Below are 15,690 nucleotides of genomic sequence, written 5' to 3'. Positions count from 1 at the left end.
GATCTTTGTTTATCTGTGAAGTATTGTTTGTATCAAACATACACTATCAAACATATACTTCTCTATCTCATAACTCACAAATTCAAACTTTAAGCAAAATTGATATTATTTGTAATTAACATTCATATTTCTGCAAAATCTATAGAATAATGTTACAAGTTAGTAAATACTGTATCTTTGATTAATAGCACATTTATTTATTTATTTAAATTTATATTAAAAGACATAAAACTGAAATGTTTTCTTTTATGATTCAGCTAGAATACACAGTTTTAAACAACTTTCCAATTATATTATAAAGTTTGCTTCATTTTATTGGTGTCCTTTTGTTGGCTTGAAATTTCCACTAGTCCATGACAAGAAATCATAGCGGAATAATTTAACTTAATTCTATTTTTAACATTAGTAACTTTTTTCCTTCTGGGCTAGTAACATTTAACCCCTGGCTGGGAAAGTATCCAATGAACTTTCCAGAAGCCAGATAACACTTTAGAGAATGAGCTCCATAAGATATAAACCTGTGAGTTGTGTACTCCTGGATAGCTATTTGTGAATCTAGGCCAGTACAGGGACAGCAGGAGGAGATATCAGGGCCTACTCACTGCTCCTGTTCTGTTACATTCTCTGTATTCCCTGTGCACACTTCCCACTACTCTGTACAGCTTCTACATCAATTTAAGCTCTATTGCCTCATACTATTCCCTACTTCAAGACCTCAAACCCCAGCTCAATAGCTCAGCCCCAACAGTTTCCATTCATACACATCCTTCTACCATCCCTGTGGCCAAGAGCAAGCAACAAGCGCGTCACATCTAGCTTTGCGCACAGTAAGTAAATGACTGCAGAGATGTAACCCTACCTGTAGCTACAAGTGAGGGGCAGGTCAATGGAAGGGACGTACTTGTAGTTCTGGTCACATACAATGGTCAGGCACTAGCCGGTCAGTCAGCAAAATACGCTGAGCAGTGCGTCCAGGGATTTTACCCAGGGAGAACACTAAGTAAACACAAAGTTACCTAAAAGTATTGGTGTAATAATAACAAACACATTAGAGTATTTTACTGTTGTATTTACATGCCTCTTTAACTAAATGAAATTGCAAACTAATTAAGCCTGCACAAACTCTATAAGTTCATTAGTATGGATATCTTTTTTGCACTTGCACTGTAATGGGATAGTGTGATGTGGTATTAAGGTGGAATTATATTTGCATGGGGATAAGGCACAAAATATATACTTAAATTTATAAATTAATTTAATTCATGTTGCTGAGAGTCCATGAGGAAATATTTCCCTCCTGACAACTATGAGCAGCCAAAAGACACCCCAACAAATCAGAGCTTTAAATCCCTCCCACTACCCAAGATCCTCAGGCATACATATAACCAAGTAGATAAAGGGGGGAAAACAGAAAGATAAAGTTGGGCAAAGAAATGCAAAGCAAATATTGTGGTCAACTGAACAAAAAGTATGGACAGGGCTTGTGGACTCTCACCGTCATGAAATAAATTGATAATCAATTTTGTATTTTTTCATCAGATGGTGAGAGTCCACAAGTCATCACATGTAGGAATCAATACCCAAGCCGTGGAGCTAACAAGACCATTGTGCATAGGGGGGACAAACCGTGAAGGCAGGGCATTACTGTTCAGGCACTACGACCCACAGAACTTTTCTGCCAAAGGCAGCCTCAGAAACCATACACATAAAAATAAGTGTGCAAAGAAGACCAAATAGCTGACTTACAAATCTGATAAATGGAAGTCTTATTACGAAAGGCCCAAGAAGTAGCAACTGCTCTAGTTGAATGAGCAGTAATGCGTTTAAGGGGAGTTTTCGCTGCAACCAAATAAGCCTTGCAAATTAAAGCTTTAAATCAAGCTGCCAATGTAACTGCTTTCTGACCTTGGCCCAGAAACAAAATATTTGAAAGCTCTTACAACATCCAATGTGTGGAGAAGATGATTCTTAGAATTCTTAGGAGCAGGAAAAAAAGAAGGAACCACAATTTTCTGATTGAAAGTATCTGTAGATACCACCTTAAGAAGAAAATAGCTGGTGCAAAGAGAAGCCTTATCCTGATTAAGAATCAAAAGGGAGGATTTGGTGTAGATAGAACTCTAGGCAGAGGGGGAATCTTTCTGAGCCTCAGATTGCCAAAACATACAAAAACGCCCTGCAGATCTTAGCTTACCCGTAGATCTTTTTTACCTTGGGGCAGAAAAGATCCCTTGCCTGCTGTGACTGTGACAATAGAAGCATGCAGGTCCAAACAGATTTACTCTGGAAAGGGAGAGAAAGCAGTCTGCCATTAGAAACCCTATCAGCATACCAAGACTTAAGCCACAAAGTTCGCCTAGCTAAAACGGCTAATGCAGCATACTTAGCATTAATGCAAATAATTTCCACTGCTGCATCACAAATAAAGGAATTTGCTGTTCTCAGGAGATTAATAAAATACTTCATCTCATCGAAGTTGTGAAATATTCACACCAAACAGCAGTAGCAGCAGCAACACAAGCTACACTGACCGCAGGTCTAAACATTAAACCTACAAGCTGAAAATATTGCCTAAACCTTCATGTTTTATAGCTAAAGGATCCTTAAAAAAGCTATCCTCCAAAGGAATAGTGGTACGCCATGACAAAAGTGGAAATAGGGGACAGTTTCCCAAATCTCTGTATTAACAGAAGGGAGAGGGAATATAGATTTAAATTTAATAGATGAAACAAAAGGAATACCTGGTTTCTGCCATTCCCTAGAAATAATTTCAGAAACTGAATCAGGCATAGGAAAAGAGGAAGGCTGCTTAGGACCTGCCTTAAAAAAATATAAATCCTCTTTTTTAAACAGGTTGCTTGACTGTAGCAGGACACTCCTTTACCTTTTAAAGCAACTAAAACTCCACACAATAAAAGGCATGAATATGCTCAAGTCTGAAATTAAAGGACACATCCTATGCTGCAACAGCAGGGTCTTGAGACTGAGGGACTATCCTCAAAATAAGAATCCTCAGAGTCGGTAAAACTTCTTTCATTAATGGGTAACTTAGAGTGGTTGCTTCGAAGGGAAGTCCCTGATGAGCTAAAGGCCAAAGAAAGACCACATTCAAATCCTACGCTTAACAGCTGGAGGAAAACAGGTTATAGAAAAAATGTAATCCTTAAGTTTTGTAGAAAGTTCATATGAACTCTCCTGGGAGCAGCTTTGCTACAAACCATTGCACACACTGAAGCGCAGAAAACCCTGTTTAGGATTAGCAATAGACTCAGCACATGAGGTACAAATCTCAGCAGGGTGGGACACCTGAGAATCCCTTACAAAGCAAACAAAAACTAGAAGGGGTTAAAATAACAGATCTCCCTTCTAGAAGATCAGCTGACAGACCTGAGGCATGAGCTACGCCAGTTTGCTCCATTTATCAGTGAGAAAAAAGCTTAAAGGGACAGTCAACACCAGAATTTGTATTGTTTTAAAAGATAGATAATCCCTTAATTACCAATTCACCAGTTTTGCATAACCAACACAGTTATAATTGTACACGTTTTACCTCTGTAATTTCCTTGTATCTAAGACTGAACAGACTGCCCCCTTATTTCAGTTCTTTTGACAGACTTGCATTTTAGCCAATCAGAGCTGTCTCCATGGTAAATTCACGTGCATGAGCTCAATGTTATCTATATGAAACGCGTGAACTAATGCCCTCTAGTGGTGAAAAACTATCAAAATGCATTTAGATTAGAGGCAGCCTTCAAGGTCTAAGAAATTAGTATATGAACCCCCTAGGTTTAGCTTTCAACTAAGAATACCAAGAGAACAAAGCAAAATTGGTGATAAAAGTAAATTGGAAAGATGTTTAAAATTACATGCCCTTTTTGAAACATGAAAGTTTTTTTTGGACTTCACTGTCCCTTTGAGTATCAGGGATAAACAGAAGCAAATAAACCGTATAAAGCATACAAATAGTTAACCCCCTAAGGGAAGAAAAGGCACAATGTAAAATTGAATAACCCACAAAAGGTAAACATAAGATACTGTTTAAAGCACTGAAATAAACTGTACAACAGTAAAAATGCATACACAGCTAATAACATAGCACACAAAGGGCCAGACTACAAGTGGAGTGTTATTTAACGCTCCTGCTTGAGCCTTAAAGGGACAGTCTACACCAGAATTTGTATTGTTTTAAAAGATAGATAATCCCATTTATTACCGATTCCCTATTATTATTATTTTTTAACCAACACAGTTATATTAATACACATTTTACCTCTTTGATTACCTTGTATCTAAGCCTCTGCAAACTACCCCTTATTTCAGTTCTTTTGACAGACTTTCATTTTAGCCAATTAGTGCTCACAGCTAGGTAACTCCCACGTGCGTAAACAGTGTTATCTATATGACACACATGAACTAACGCCCTCTAGTTGTGAAAAGCTGTCAAAATGCATTCAGATAAGAGGCAGTGTTCAAGGTCTAAGAAATTAGCATATGGACCTTTTAGGTTTAGCTTTCAACTAAGAATACCAACACATACAAAGCAAAATTGATGATAAAAGTAAATTGGAAAGTTGTTTAAAATGACATGCCCTATCAGAATCATAAAAATTTATTTTGGGCTAGACTGTCCCTTTAACTATGCTCGAATCGTTTTGTGCTAGTCGGGTTGCGCTCATATTATGAGTAAAAAGTAAACTGTTCTCGCTCGAATATTCCATGCACGTTCACGTATTCCCCCATAGAAGTCAATAGAGGGAAAAAAAAACACCCTACTCAAGCGCAAACACATCCCATATTCTCAAGTGCGCTAACCCTACATGAAAATATGAATATCTCACATTCCAATGTTCTTCACATAGCAGAATGTTCTATTTATTCCTAAATATAAATAAATATGTGTGTGTGTGTGTATATGTGTATGTATATATATATATATATATATATATATATATATATATATATATATATACATATACACACACACACACGTGTGTGTCTCTCTCTGTCAATACTTATATACACACATATAAATACATATGTATATGTTTTTTTTATTTTTAACACCTGGGACCTCATATCTTTGAGCCCTTACAACTTTTTTCTGCAATATTTTTTTTAAATCATTTTTATTAGGTGGTGGTGTTATGAGTGTATCTGTTTCGTTAACCAGACCTTTGAGGAAACGGTAATCATTCTAGCGTAAATCAAGATTGCGCTCAAGCGATTGCTTTCAACTTGTTATACAAGCAAAAAACCCAACTTGCGCAAACCCCCACAATATAACCCTTATCCCTCGTGTGTAACTGTTAGTGCTCCACTCATAATCTGGCCAAAGTGTTTTTATACCCAAAATTTTAAGTTTATGCTTGGATGATCAGAGTGCCTTACCACTTCTAGAAACACAGGAACAGGAAAGCATTAGAACACAGAAAAGGAGTGCTAAAAAGTGAGCTAAAACAGTTATACTTTAGCGTGCCTGTGAGCCCTAAAGCTAAAAATCCGAAGGTAACAAGCAGGAATATAGTGCAGGTTAAGTAAAACATAATGTGCATTGCTCAGAAACCATTTCTGCGCGAGCTAATTTAAAGCAACAGTAACCTCAACAAACAAAGTTGGGTTGTTTTTTTTTGGGGGGGGGGGGTTTGTCTGCAAAAGTGCTATAAACTGCTAGTATAAAGTGTATGGTGTATAAAAATATGTCCCCAGACAATGTGAAGCATATGAACATGTTCATACTAATAGCTGGTGAGCTATGAAGGTGCAGGTACTTACCTCTCAGCACGTCCACTGTGCTTAGCTCAGGTGCAGCAACTTGCTTCTAGTAGACGAGCCCATCCTAAGTAGTGCAAGCACAATGCCAAGGATCTAAATCAGTAACGGCATCTCAACCCAGGAGATTGGTGGACAAGTCCACATTTCACCTGAGACCTGCCACACTCCTCACTGAGAAAAGACATTTCACTGCCTGGCTGATAACTTTTTGTCTACTCCTCTGAATGACAGGTTATTGAGAGGAGGATTCGGGCCTCAGACCAATTAGAGGATCCCCTTTCAAAAGATGAGTAGATCTTGCACGTCACTTTCTCTTATCAAGGTGGCAAAAGAAAATTACATAGGATCATGGGAAGTGGGAGGGATTTAAAGCTCTGGTGTGTCTTTTGTCTCCTCCTCCTATGTGGTCAGGATGGGAATATTCCCACATGTGATGACCATCTGATGAAAGAAAAAAAATGAAACTAATTGCCATGTTGCTTTTATATATTGAAGTATAGACTATTTTTAACTTTTTTTTTTTTTTTTTTCTTCCACAGGGGCTTTGTCAGCTCATTCATTGATTTTCCTAAGCCTCTCATTGCTGTGGTAAATGGACCTGCAGTTGGAATTTCTGTGACAATCCTTGGGTTGTTTGATCTTGTATATGCCACTGATAGGGTGAGCCCTTGACTTTTTATTTTAATTTTGTTTTGTGATATATGAAACAGAAATAGTTGTCAAATTGAAAGTGATACATTGTTTGAGATGGGATCTATTTGCTGATGGAAACCCCTATACCTAAATTAACTTTATTTAGAAAAAAAGTTTGTAATAACATATATTGATACATTGCTCTGGTTGATTTATATTTTACATATATACATTTTCTTCTGTTATGTGTGATCAGTCCACGGGTCATCATTACTTCTGGGATATAACTCCTCCCCAACAGGAAATGCAAGAGGATTCACCCAGCAGAGCTGCATATAGCTCCTCCCCTCTACGTCACTCCCAGTCATTCTCTTGCACCCAACGACTAGATAGGATGTGTGAGAGGACTATGGTGATTATACTTAGTTTTTATAACTTCAATCAAAAGTTTGTTATTTTACAATAGCACCGGAGCGTGTTATTACCTCTCTGGCAGAGTTTGAAGAAGAATCTACCAGAGTTTTTACTATGATTTTAACCGGAGTAGTTAAGATCATATTGCTGTTTCTCGGCCATCTGAGGGAGGTAAAAGCTTCAGATCAGGGGACAGCGGGCAGATGAATCTGCATTGAGGTATGTAGCAGTTTTTATTTTCTGAATGGAATTGATGAGAAAATCCTGCCATACCGTTATAATGACATGTATGTATACTCTACACTTCAGTATTCTGGGGATGGTACTTCACTGGAATTACTCTGTAAAAAGTACATTAAACCTTTTAATAGGTATTTATTATGTTAAACGTTTTTGCTGGAATGTAGAATCGTTTGCATTTTCTGAGGTACTGAGTGAATAAATGTTTGGGCATTATTTTTCCACTTGGCAGTTGCTTGTTTTAATTGTGACAGTTTCGTTTCTCTCTCACTGCTGTGTGTGAGGGGGAGGGGCCGTTTTTTGGCGCTCTTTGCTACGCATCAAAAATTTCCAGTCAGTTACTCTTGTATTTCCTGCATGATCCGGTTCATCTCTAACAGAACTCAGGGGTCTTCAAACTTCTTTGAAGGGAGGTAGATTCTCTCAGCAGAGCTGTGAGACTTATATATTGACTGTGATTAAAAACGTTGCTCTGTAATTTCTTCTGTTATGTGTGATCAGTCCACGGGTCATCATTACTTCTGGGATATAACTCCTCCCCAACAGGAAATGCAAGAGGATTCACCCAGCAGAGCTGCATATAGCTCCTCCCCTCTACGTCAGTCCCAGTCATTCTCTTGCACCCAACGACTAGATAGGATGTGTGAGAGGACTATGGTGATTATACTTAGTTTTTATGACTTCAATCAAAAGTTTGTTATTTTAAAATAGCACCGGAGCGTGTTATTACTTCTCTGGCAGAGTTTGAGGAAGAATCTGACAGAGATTTTTTACTATGATTTTAACCGGAGTCGTTAAGATCATATTGCTGTTCTCGACCATCTGAGGGAGGTAAAGGCTTCAGATCAGGGGACAGCGGGCAGATGAATCTGCATTGAGGTATGTGGCAGTTTTTATTTTCTGAATGGAATTGATGAGAAAAGCCTGCCATACCGTTAAAATGACATGTATGTATACACTTCAGTATTCTGGGGATGGTATTTCACCGGAACTACTGTGTTAAGGTCACTAATCCTTTTAATAACTATTCTCATGTTAAACGTTTTTGCTGGAATGTAGAATCGTTTACATTGCTGAGGTACTGTGTGAATAAATGTTTGGGCATTATTTTCCACTTGGCAGTTTTTTGCTTTAATTGTGACAGTTTCGTTTCTCTTCACTGCTGTGTGGGAGAGGGAGGGGCCGTTTTTGGCGCTCTTTGCTACGCATCAAAAAATTCCAGTCAGCTACTTTTATATGTCCTGCATGATCCGGTTCATTTCTGACAGATCTCAGGGGTCTTCAAACTTCTTTGAAGGGAGGTAAATTCTCTCAGCAGAGCTGTGAGAATTCTTATAGTGACTGTGTATAAAAAACGTTGTTTTGTTTTCTTATGTACAAATTTAATTAGTGTTGTTTTTTACTAATGGGAACAAACCTTTGCTAAAAGTTGTGTTGTTTTAAAATTTGATGCAATAACTGTTTTTCAGTTCATTATTTCAACTGTCATTTAATCGTTAGTACCTCTTTGAGGCACAGTACGTTTTTTGCTAAAAAAGATTATAACCAAGTTGTAAGTTTTTTGCTAGTGTGTTAAACATGTCTGACTCAGAGGAAGATATCTGTGTCATTTGTTCCAATGCCAAGGTGGAGCCCAATAGAAATTTATGTACTAACTGTATTGATGCTACTTTAAATAAAAGTCAATCTGTACAATGTGAACAAATTTCACCAAACAGCGAGGGGAGAGTTATGCCGACTAACTCGCCTCACGCGACAGTACCTGCATCTCCCGCCCGGGAGGTGCGTGATATTTTGGCGCCTAGTACATCTGGGCGGCCATTACAGATAACATTACAAGATATGGCTACTGTTATGACTGAAGTTTTGTCTAAATTACCTGAACTAAGAGGCAAGCGTGATCACTCTGGGGTGAGAACAGAGTGCGCTGACAATGCTAGGGCCATGTCTGATACTGCGTCACAGCTCGCAGAGCATGAGGACGGAGAGCTTCATTCTGTGGGTGACGGTTCTGATCCAAACAGATTGGACTCAGATATTTCAAATTTTAAATTTAAATTGGAGAACCTCCGTGTACTACTAGGGGAGGTCTTAGCAGCTCTCAACGATTGTAACACTGTTGCAATACCAGAGAAACTGTGTAGGTTGGATAAATACTTTGCGGTACCGGCGAGTACTGACGTTTTTCCTATACCTAAGAGACTAACTGAAATTGTTACTAAGGAGTGGGATAGACCCGGTGTGCCGTTCTCACCCCCTCCAATATTTAGAAAGATGTTTCCAATAGACGCCACCACTCGGGACTTATGGCAAACGGTCCCCAAGGTGGAGGGAGCAGTTTCTACTTTAGCTAAGCGTACCACTATCCCGGTGGAGGATAGCTGTGCTTTCTCAGATCCAATGGATAAAAAATTAGAGGGTTACCTTAAGAAAATGTTTGTTCAACAAGGTTTTATATTACAACCCCTTGCATGTATCGCGCCGATTACGGCTGCGGCAGCATTTTGGATTGAGTCGCTGGAAGAGAACCTTAGTTCCTCTACGCTAGACGACATTACGGACAGGCTTAGAGTCCTTAAACTAGCTAATTCTTTCATTTCGGAGGCCGTAGTACATTTAACCAAACTTACGGCTAAGAACTCAGGATTCGCCATACAGGCACGCAGGGCACTGTGGCTAAAATCCTGGTCAGCTGATGTTACTTCTAAGTCCAAATTACTTAATATACCTTTCAAGGGGCAGTCCTTATTCGGGCCCGGTTTGAAAGAAATTATCGCTGACATTACGGGAGGTAAGGGCCACGCCCTACCTCAAGACAAGGCCAAAGCTAAGGCTAGACAGTCTAATTTTCGTCCCTTTCGGAATTTCAAAACAGGAGCAGCATCAACCTCCACTGCACCAAAACAGGAAGGAGCTGTTGCTCGTTACAGGCAAGGCTGGAAGCCTAACCAGTCCTGGAACAAAAGCAAGCAGGCCAGGAAACCTGCTGCTGCCCCAAAGACAGCATGAACCGAGAGCCCCCGATCCGGGACCGGATCTAGTAGGGGGCAGACTCTCTCTCTTCGCCCAGGCCTGGGCAAGAGATGTTCAGGATCCCTGGGCACTAGAGATCATATCTCAGGGATACCTTCTAGACTTCAAATTATCTCCCCCAAGAGGGAGATTTCATCTGTCAAGGTTGTCAACAAACCAGATAAAGAAAGAAGCGTTTCTACGCTGCGTACAAGATCTGTTAACAATGGGAGTGATCCATCCGGTTCCGTGGTCGGAACAAGGACAAGGGTTCTACTCAAACCTGTTTGTGGTTCCCAAAAAAGAGGGAACTTTCAGGCCAATCTTAGATTTAAAGACTCTAAACAAATTCCTAAGAGTTCCATCATTCAAAATGGAAACTATTCGGACTATTTTACCCATGATCCAAGAGGGTCAGTTCATGACCACAGTGGATTTAAAGGATGCTTACCTTCACATACCGATCCACAAAGATCATCACCGGTATCTAAGGTTTGCCTTCTTAGACAGGCACTACCAGTTTGTAGCTCTTCCATTCGGATTGGCTACGGCTCCAAGAATCTTCACAAAGGTTCTGGGTGCCCTTCTAGCGGTACTAAGACCGCGAGGGATTTCGGTAGCTCCGTACCTAGACGACATTCTAATACAAGCTTCAAGCTTTCAAACTGCCAAGTCTCATACAGAGTTAGTTCTGGCATTTCTAAGGTCGCATGGATGGAAAGTGAACGAAAAGAAGAGTTCTCTCTTTCCTCTCACAAGAGTTCCATTCTTGGGGACTCTTATAGATTCTGTAGAAATGAAGATTTACCTGACAGAAGACAGGTTAACAAAACTTCAAAATGCATGCCGCGTCCTTCATTCCATTCAACACCCGTCAGTAGCTCAATGCATGGAGGTGATCGGCTTAATGGTAGCGGCAATGGACATAGTACCTTTTGCACGCCTACACCTCAGACCGCTGCAACTATGCATGCTAAGTCAGTGGAATGGGGATTACTCAGATTTGTCCCCTACTCTGAATCTGAATCAAGAGACCAGAAATTCTCTTCTATGGTGGCTTCATCGGCCACACCTGTCCAGGGGAATGCCATTCAGCAGGCCAGACTGGACAATTGTAACAACAGACGCCAGCCTACTAGGTTGGGGCGCTGTCTGGAATTCTCTGAAGGCTCAGGGACTATGGAATCAGGAGGAGAGTCTCCTTCCAATAAACATTCTGGAATTGAGAGCAGTTCTCAATGCCCTTCTGGCTTGGCCCCAGTTAATAACTCGGGGGTTCATCAGGTTTCAGTCGGACAACATCACGACTGTAGCTTACATCAACCATCAGGGAGGGACAAGAAGCTCCCTAGCAATGATGGAAGTATCAAAGATAATTCGCTGGGCAGAGTCTCACTCTTGCCACCTGTCAGCAATCCACATCCCGGGAGTGGAGAACTGGGAGGCGGATTTCTTGAGTCGCCAGACTCTTCATCCGGGGGAGTGGGAACTTCATCCGGAGGTCTTTGCCCAAATACTTCGACGTTGGGGCAAACCAGAGATAGATCTCATGGCGTCTCGCCAGAACGCCAAACTTCCTCGCTACGGGTCCAGATCCAGGGATCCGGGAGCAGTTCTGATAGATGCTTTGACAGCACCTTGGAACTTCAGGATGGCTTATGTGTTTCCACCCTTCCCGCTGCTTCCTCGATTGATTGCCAAAATCAAACAGGAGAGAGCATCAGTAATTCTAATAGCACCTGCTTGGCCACGCAGGACTTGGTATGCAGATCTAGTGGACATGTCATCCTGTCCGCCTTGGTCTCTACCTCTGAGACAGGACCTTCTGATACAGGGTCCATTCAAACATCAAAATCTAACTTCTCTGAAGCTGACTGCTTGGAAATTGAACGCTTGATTTTATCAAAACGTGGTTTTTCTGAGTCGGTTATTGATACCCTGATTCAGGCTAGGAAGCCTGTTACCAGAAGGATTTACCATAAAATATGGCGGAAATACCTATACTGGTGCGAATCCAAAGGTTACTCCTGGAGTAAGGTTAGGATCGCTAGGATATTGTCTTTTCTACAAGAAGGTTTAGAAAAGGGTTTATCAGCTAGTTCATTAAAGGGACAGATTTCAGCTCTGTCCATCTTGTTACACAGACGTCTGTCAGAAAATCCAGACGTCCAGTCCTTTTGTCAGGCTTTAGCTAGGATCAAGCCTGTGTTTAAAGCTGTTGCTCCACCATGGAGTTTAAACTTAGTTCTTAACGTTTTACAGGGTGTTCCGTTTGAACCCCTTCATTCCATTGATATAAAAATGTTATCTTGGAAAGTTCTGTTTTTAATGGCTATTTCCTCGGCTCGAAGAGTCTCTGAGTTATCAGCCTTACATTGTGATTCCCCTTATCTGATTTTTCACTCAGACAAGGTAGTTCTGCGTACTAAACCTGGGTTCTTACCTAAGGTAGTCACTAACAGGAACATCAATCAAGAGATTGTTGTCCCATCCTTGTGTCCAAATCCTTCTTCAAAGAAGGAACGTCTTTTACACAATCTGGATGTAGTTCGTGCCCTCAAGTTCTACTTGCAGGCAACTAAAGATTTTCGCCAAACTTCTTCCTTGTTTGTCGTTTACTCTGGACAGAGGAGAGGTCAAAAAGCTTCTGCTACCTCTCTCTCTTTTTGGCTTCGTAGCATAATACGTTTAGCCTATGAGACTGCTGGACAGCAGCCTCCTGAAAGAATTACAGCTCACTCCACTAGAGCTGTGGCTTCCACTTGGGCCTTTAAGAATGAGGCCTCTGTTGAACAGATTTGCAAGGCTGCAACTTGGTCTTCGCTTCATACTTTTTCCAAATTTTACAAATTTGACACTTTTGCTTCTTCGGAGGCTATTTTTGGGAGAAAGGTTCTTCAGGCAGTGGTTCCTTCTGTATAATGAGCCTGCCTATCCCTCCCGTCATCCGTGTACTTTTGCTTTGGTATTGGTATCCCAGAAGTAATGATGACCCGTGGACTGATCACACATAACAGAAGAAAACATAATTTATGCTTACCTGATAAATTCCTTTCTTCTGTTGTGTGATCAGTCCACGGCCCGCCCTGTTTTAAGGCAGGTAAATATCTTTTAAATTATACTCCAGTCACCACTTCACCCTTGGTTACTCCTTTCTCGTTGTTTCTTGGTCGAATGACTGGGACTGACGTAGAGGGGAGGAGCTATATGCAGCTCTGCTGGGTGAATCCTCTTGCATTTCCTGTTGGGGAGGAGTTATATCCCAGAAGTAATGATGACCCGTGGACTGATCACACAACAGAAGAAAGGAATTTATCAGGTAAGCATAAATTATGTTTTTTACGTTTCAAATTTAATTATTGTTACTTTACTAATGGGAACAAACCTTTGCTAAAAGTTGTGTTGTTTTCAAGGATTGATGCTATAACTGTTTTTCAGTTCATTATTTCAACTGTCATTTAATCGTTTAGTGCTTCTTTGAGGCACAGTACGTTTTTGTTAAATAAGATTGTAACCAAGTTGCAAGTTTATTTGCTAGTGTGTTAAACATGTCTGATTCAGAGGAAGATACCTGTGTCATTTGTTCCAATGCCAAGGTGGAGCCCAATAGAAATTTATGTACTAACTGTATTGATGCTACTTTAAATAAAAGCCAATCTGTACAAATTGAACAAATTTTACCAAACAGCGAGGGGAGAGTTATGCCGACTAACTCGCCTCACGTGTCAGTACCTGCATCTCCCGCCCGGGAGGTGCGTGATATTGTGGCGCCTAGTACATCTGGGCGGCCATTACAGATAACATTACAAGATATGGCTACTGTTATGACTGAAGTTTTGGCTAAATTACCAGAACTAAGAGGCAAGCGTGATCACTCTGGGGTGAGAACAGAGTGCGCTGATAATACTAGGGCCATGTCTGATACTGCGTCACAGCTTGCAGAGCATGAGGACGGAGAGCTTCATTCTGTGGGTGACGGTTCTGATCCAAACAGATTGGATTCAGATATTTCAAATTTTAAATTTAAATTGGAGAACCTCCGTATATTACTAGGGGAGGTTTTAGCGGCTCTTAATGATTGTAACACTGTTGCAATACCAGAGAAATTGTGTAGGTTGGATAAATACTTTGCGGTACCGGCGAGTACTGACGTTTTTCCTATACCTAAGAGACTAACTGAAATTGTTACTAAGGAGTGGGATAGACCCGGTGTGCCGTTCTCACCCCCTCCAATATTTAGAAAGATGTTTCCAATAGACGCCACCACACGGGACTTATGGCAAACGGTCCCTAAGGTGGAGGGAGCAGTTTCTACTTTAGCTAAGCGTACCACTATCCCGGTGGAGGATAGCTGTGCTTTTTCAGATCCAATGGATAAAAAAATTAGAGGGTTACCTTAAGAAAATGTTTGTTCAACAAGGTTTTATATTGCAACCCCTTGCATGCATCGCGCCGATTACGGCTGCGGCAGCATTTTGGATTGAGTCTCTGGAAGAGAACCTTAGTTCAGCTACGCTGGACGACATTACGGACAGGCTTAGAGTCCTTAAACTAGCTAATTCATTCATTTCGGAGGCCGTAGTACATTTAACCAAACTTACGGCTAAGAACTCAGGATTCGCCATTCAGGCACGTAGGGCGCTGTGGCTAAAATCCTGGTCAGCTGATGTAACTTCTAAATCCAAATTACTTAATATACCTTTCAAGGGGCAAACTTTATTTGGGCCCGGTTTGAAAGAAATTATCGCTGACATTACAGGAGGTAAGGGCCACACCCTGCCTCAAGACAAAGCCAAAGCTAAGGCTAGACAGTCTAATTTTCGTCCCTTTCGGAATTTCAAAGCAGGAGCAGCACCAACTTCCACTGCACCAAAACAGGAAGGAGCTGTTGCTCGTTACAGACAAGGCTGGAAACCTAACCAGTCCTGGAACAAGGGCAAGCAGGCCAGGAAACCTGCTGCTGCCCCTAAGACAGCATGAATCGAGGGCCCCCGATCCGGGACCGGATCTAGTGGGGGGCAGACTCTCTCTCTTCGCCCAGGCTTGGGCAAGAGATGTTCAGGATCCCTGGGCGCTAGAGATCATATCTCAGGGATACCTTCTAGACTTCAAATTCTCTCCCCCAAGAGGGAGATTTCATCTGTCAAGGTTGTCAACAAACCAGATAAAGAAAGAAGCGTTTCTACGCTGTGTACAAGATCTGTTATTAATGGGAGTGATCCATCCGGTTCCGCGGTCGGAACAAGGACAAGGGTTTTACTCAAACCTGTTTGTGGTTCCCAAAAAAGAGGGAACTTTCAGGCCAATCTTGGATTTAAAGATCCTAAACAAATTCCTAAGAGTTCCATCGTTCAAAATGGAAACTATTCGGACAATCTTACCCATGATCCAAAAGGGTCAGTACATGACCACAGTGGATTTAAAGGATGCTTACCTTCACATACCGATTCACAAAGATCATTACCGGTATCTAAGGTTTGCCTTCTTAGACAGGCATTACCAGTTTGTAGCTCTTCCATTCGGATTGGCTACGGCTCCAAGAATCTTCACAAAGGTTCTGTGTGCCCTTCTGGCGGTACTAAGACCGCGAGGAATTTCGGTAGCTCCGTACCTAGACGA

At 41.1% G+C, this 15,690-nt stretch overlaps 1 protein-coding gene across 2 annotated transcripts in view; it reads left to right on the top strand.

Annotated features, from left to right (window-relative positions):
- LOC128660722 (enoyl-CoA delta isomerase 2) overlaps window positions 1–15,690 on the top strand; it is a 167,813-nt gene that overhangs the window by 108,780 nt on the left and 43,343 nt on the right. For both annotated transcript variants that reach the window (XM_053714697.1, XM_053714696.1), the window contains exon 7: window positions 6,312–6,432. In XM_053714697.1, coding sequence (XP_053570672.1) covers window positions 6,312–6,432 — 121 coding nt within the window. The remainder of the gene's footprint in view (window positions 1–6,311; window positions 6,433–15,690) is intronic.

The sequence above is a fragment of the Bombina bombina genome, chromosome 5 (assembly GCF_027579735.1).
Source record: "Bombina bombina isolate aBomBom1 chromosome 5, aBomBom1.pri, whole genome shotgun sequence".
Lineage (NCBI taxonomy): Eukaryota > Metazoa > Chordata > Amphibia > Anura > Bombinatoridae > Bombina > Bombina bombina.
The sequence above is the reverse complement of the archived record's forward strand: the minus strand, read 5'-3'. Positions and strand labels throughout refer to the sequence as shown.